General features: G+C 51.2%; 1 protein-coding gene across 1 annotated transcript in view; it reads right to left on the bottom strand.

Moving 5' to 3' along the window:
* The window catches only part of ccdc85a (coiled-coil domain containing 85A), a gene marked incomplete at its 5' end in the record, with an annotated part of 19,408 nt that extends 14,077 nt beyond the window's left edge, over nt 1-5,331 (bottom strand). The window contains 2 exons of the mRNA XM_084470208.1: nt 3,370-4,555; nt 5,110-5,331. Coding sequence (XP_084326334.1) covers nt 3,370-4,555; nt 5,110-5,331 — 1,408 coding nt within the window. The remainder of the gene's footprint in view (nt 1-3,369; nt 4,556-5,109) is intronic.
* Between the last annotated feature and the right edge of the window lie 159 nt (nt 5,332-5,490).

The raw sequence follows: 5,490 nt of genomic DNA, 5'->3' as shown, positions 1-5,490 counted from the left end.
ATAACCTCTAATTAATTTCAGCTCGATTTAATGACATTCTTTGGGGAACCCTCACCCCCTCCACACAGATTTTACTCAAACCCAGGAAGGATGACGCCCTTACTGTTCAATGTGATTCAACACTCAGAAGATATCCTTCAACCACTACTATTCTCCACCACTCTTGCAGATGTAGTGTCCTTGAACGTGTCGGTCCGCTCAGGAGTGTTGTTCAACAGAAATTACACCTGGTCACGGGTATTAGTTACGGGTAACATGCTTCCAAACTACTCCATCGAAGGGTAGCCATTTACAATGTTGCTGATCCCTTGTTGTCACATGCCTAATGCAGATGAACACTGGCTGCTGAACTGGCTGGTGGGTTGGACATATGCTTAACTGGCTGGCTAGTGAACTGGCTGTCTAACAGGCCAAACCATAGAGATGTGTGCAACAAGAGGTGGTGGCACACAAATCTGGTCCCTTAGATCCTCGGCTCAAATGGTACAACAGATGTTATCAGTGCAGAGCAAAAAGAGAGAGAAACCAAAAAAAGCGAAAAACAAGAGATGACAGGATGGTAAAGAGGATCATATAAGATGATGGAAAACATGTATTGTGCTGATGCCTCTTGTGTAGTAAACAGAGTGGGGGCACGGCAGAAACATGTATGAGGACGATGCAGTGGTACTCTGTAGTAGATTCATCTTCTATTGTTTGCTGGCAAGAGCTGAGTCAGGACTCCTCACCTATATCGAACAGAGCTGTTTCCTCTGGACTCAGCTAGAGCACTGAGCACTTCCCCTCAGCACTGCAGAGCACACACACACACACACGCACACACACCTCAAACATATAACCTCAAACACACACAAATGCATGCACACACAATCTCAAACGCACACATACACACCCATGCACCCAAGCAACACAACACACATACACACACACAACACCCCCACACACACACATACACACACATGCATGAAAACACACACACACACACACACACACACACATACAAAATTGCTCAAACAGCACTTAGGGGAGTAGGGTCCCTTAGCGGAGCCTGTCAGCACCAGACTCAGGACCAGGGGCCCAAAGGTCAAAGGGGGCCCTCAAGGTTCTTGGACCAGCAGCCCGTTGAGTCGGGATGCGTCTATCTGTCTCAGAGACACTAGACAGCCCCGCCCCATTGGTCAGAATCAAACAAGCACTCCAAGTAGCCAATCGTCTCACCAGGGAGCCGGAAGCCAGCCTGCAATGACCAATAGGTAGCATTCATATTTTAGAGAAGGGAAATTAAGACGGGCACGCCAATCCGCCTTCTTCTTCTCCTCCTACTCCTCCTCCTCCTTCTCCTCCTCCAATGTTTCAAAGTGCAAAATGCATCCTTTAAACTAGCTCATTTTCCAGGGAAACAAATTAAAAATGAAATCAATTTAAATTTTAATATCGCTTCAGCAACTGTCAAGTGCAAGCTGATTAAATTAAATGGATGGTACAGCTGACAGTTATCTCCCTCTCTCTTTCTCTCTCTCGCTCTCTCTCTCTCTCTCTCTCTCTCTCTCTCTCTATTTCTCTCTCTCTCCCTGGTGTGACTGTATCCCATGCTAATAGTCTGTGTGTATTCACAAATACCAGTGTTTATCCATTTCGGATAATAAGATTTAATTTCAGCATATCTCCACTTTCACAAAGGATTTCAAATCCGCTTTATCATCCAGTTTTCCTTACCCTCCTAATGGGCTTACAACACACACACACACACACACACACACACACACACACACACACACACACACACACACACAGACACACACACACACACACACACACACACACACACACACACACACACACACACACACACATTTGATGTTTACAGACTTTAATCAGTATCTCCACTTTCTGTCAGTAACTCCCTATCACCAGTGGTTTCATATTCTATTTGAGATTTCTCGATTTCTCTGAGTTCACCCTCGTTCTGTCCAATCCATCATCTGCTGTGACTCTATACGTCTTCTCCCCTGGCACTGTCTGCAGCTGAGGTCTGTGTGTGCGTGTGCATGTGCACGTGTGTGTGTGTGTGTGTGTGTGTGTGTGTTTGTGTGCGTGCACGTGTGTGTGTGTGTGTGTGTGTGTGTGTGTGTGCATGTGTGTGTGGGTTGGGTTAAAGCTTAGTTTCACTCTGGTAGAAGTCATTCAGAGCGTCCTTGGCTTTGACAAACCAAGGTCATTGATAATTGTAGTAGATGCTTCTCCATAAACCCTTAGGGCGAGAGCAGTTAAATATCATATTTAAACCAATCACGCCAATTGTATAATTTTTCCAGAATTGTTTCCCGCAATAACAGAATTTATGTTTCAGACAGCAATGTTTCCACTACACACTTATGAAGACTTACTCTCGTATATTAGGAATTAGCTTTGGAAGAGTAAAACCGTGTGTTGTCTTTACTTGAAGCTACTCCAGGGGGCATGCTTTCCCTGTGTGGAGGAGTATATAGTATGACAGAGACTAGCGTACCATACAATATGGCGCTAGTTATGACACCTGCGATTCCTACCACATGGCACTAGTTATGACACTAGCGTACCCTACCGAAAAAGCACTAGCTATGACACTAGCGTACCACATTGCACTTGCTATGACACAAGCGTACCCTACCACATGGCACTAGTTATGACACAAGCGTACTACATGGCACTAGCTATGACACTAGCGTACCCTACCGAAAAAGCACTAGCTATGACACTAGTGTACCACATGGCACTAGTTATGACACCTGCGATCCCTACCACATGGCACTAGTTATGACACTAGCGTACACTATCACATGGCACTAGTTTTAACACTAGCGTACCACATCACACTAGTTATCACACTAGTGTACCCTACCACATGGCAATAGTTATGACACTAGCATAGACTATCACATGGCACTAGTTTTAACACTAGCGTACCACATGGCAATAGTTATGACACTAGTGTACCACATGGCACTAGTTATAACACTAGTGTACCACATGGCAATAGTTATGACACTAGTGTACCATATGGCACTAGTTATAACACTAGTGTACCACATGGCACTAGTTATAACACTAGTGTACCACATGGCACTAGTTATAACACTAGTGTACCAAATGGCACTAGTTATGACACTACTGAACCTCAGTGCATGTATGAGAAAGCACACAATGTAAAGAGGGGTAAAACCAGGATTTATATTGCTGAACTTGAGAGGTGGAGGGAAAATAAGAACGGTAAGACTAAAGTAGTTGCAAGGTTTTTTTTTGTTTTTTTTTATTCTGCAGAGTAAATGCTAGCAACTGATCTCACACATTGTCACTGTAATGGCCGTCCATGTGGGGGTCCCTCCTTACCGTTGTACAGGCTGCGTTGGTGGGCGGTCAGCTCCTCTCCGGGGGGTCGCCTCTGCCCTAGGTCCCTGCCGGGGGACCCGCCGGCATACCTCCCTTTACCATGGTCAGACCCCGGGCTGTGCTGGTGTTGGTGGAGGTGGTGGTGGTGCGGGTGGTGTCGTATGGACTCTGGACTCCCGACGATGACCCTCCCTTTCCTCAGGTGCTCCGGAGTGCCGGGCCCCGGCCCCTGCGCGGCCCGCTTGCTCTCAGGACTACCGCAGCAAGCCCCGCCCCCCGCCTTGCCCACCCTGTGTCTCTGGGAGAGGTCCGGGCTGGACTTGGCCCCGGAGCCCGCCGGCGAGCCCTGCCCCGGGCCCATCGGCTCGTGTTTGTGAACCAGCATGTCCACGCTGCAGGGCCCCTGGGGGACGCAGGCCTGCCGGGCGGGGCTGTGCTTGGTCCCGTGCTTCTCGGCGCTCAGGCCCCGCATGCCCCGGGCCTCCAGGTTGGTGAGGGAGCCCCCGCGGGGGCGGTACGACTGCGGGAAGGTGTAGTACTCCGGGGTGGAGCTGTGTCTCCGGCCCCACACGTCGTGGACGCACCCGTCCTTGAACTTTGACCCGGGCTGGCCGGCCGAGGACCCCGATCCGGGCCCCGGCTGGGCGGCGGGCTGCCCGGCCACGGGGACGGGCTTGTTCTGGGGGTTGTCGGGGCTCTCCGTGCTCCCGCCGCTGGAGGTGCTGCTCCCGTCGCCCACGTCGCGGAGCAGCCCCGGCGCCGGCCCCCCTCCCAGCAGGCTGCCCTGGCTGTCGATGGAGCCCCTGCAGCCGGCGTCGCACCCTGCCGCCCCCGGGGCTCCGCCCGCCCTGCCCCCACCGGCTCCGCCCCCACTGCCCGCACCCTGCCCCGCCACGGCCACAGCCGCCGCCGCCGCCGCCGCCGCCGCCTCGGCCCGCTCCTCCTCCAGCATGAGGCACACCTCCTTGAGCTCCAGGTTCTCGTGGAGCACCTCGCTCTGCCGCTGCTCCAGCTCCTTGAGCTTCTGCAGGTACACGGTGACCTCCTTGCGCATCAGGCCCGCGCTGTAGCGGCCCAGGCGCTGCCACTCCCGGGAAACGCGCTTCCCCTTCTGCCGGTCATCGTCCAGGAAGCAGCACAGGTCCCGCAGCTCCTGGTTGTCTTCCTGCAGCTTCTGGTTCACATCCTGGGGTTTCACACACACACACACACACACACACACACGCACACACACACATAAGCACACACACACATAAGCACAGACAGGCAGATCCGCCATGCCGAGATGGATGACACGACCAGACTAAACTGTGATTTATCATTGAGAGTCAGAGGGGCTGGAAATGCTTTATGCTTGGCTTGGAGATAACTACTAAATGCTTCCTCCACTATGTTCCTATCATACTATCTGTCAACATTTAGCAAATGGAAAAATGGCTTGTTCATTCAGGCTATAGTGTTAACATGATGGATTGAGTGCTGTATATGCAGGTGCACATTTAGCATTCTGTACGCAACAGGTTGAGTGAATGTAGCGGGTAACCGTTTTAACCTTGATTGCTCATATCTGATCCAACATGTTTCCTCAGTGCGAGCTGTGTTTGCGATGCGTTATGGCCCAGATTGGACCTGCTCGTTCGGACCAGATATCCTCCATCACTGGGTTTATCTTTACGTACAATGACTTCGAACCTGGGGGGCGATAGGGGGACCCCTCTGATTCCCCTCCGCCCAACTCACCTTCAGACTCCGTATCTCGGTAAGGTGCTGCTGGAGCCGCCGGTTCACCTCCCGCATCAGATTACTGTGGTCCAAGATAACGCTCATCTTCTCCGCCTCTGACCTCCGCAACCGGCGGACCAATTCGTCTTTGCCCCACTTTAACAGCACCTCGTCGCTTATTTTTGAGAGGTCATCGGCCGAAACCTGCGAGCTCTTGACTGCGGAAGCTTTCGTCGGCATGGCTTTATCCATCCTTTTTTTCTTTTTTTTTACACAAGTGCCGGTTCACGCACACACACCACCACCACCAGAAAAGTATTCAACGAGTCAGAAAAGAACAGGCCACGAGCACGGAAAAAAAGTGTGCATCTAATCTAGTCTTCAACCAAAAGCAATCTG

The sequence above is a fragment of the Micromesistius poutassou genome, assembly GCF_964030765.1.
Source record: "Micromesistius poutassou genome assembly, chromosome: 7".
Taxonomy (NCBI): Eukaryota; Metazoa; Chordata; class Actinopteri; order Gadiformes; family Gadidae; genus Micromesistius; species Micromesistius poutassou.
The sequence above is the reverse complement of the archived record's forward strand: the minus strand, read 5'-3'. Positions and strand labels throughout refer to the sequence as shown.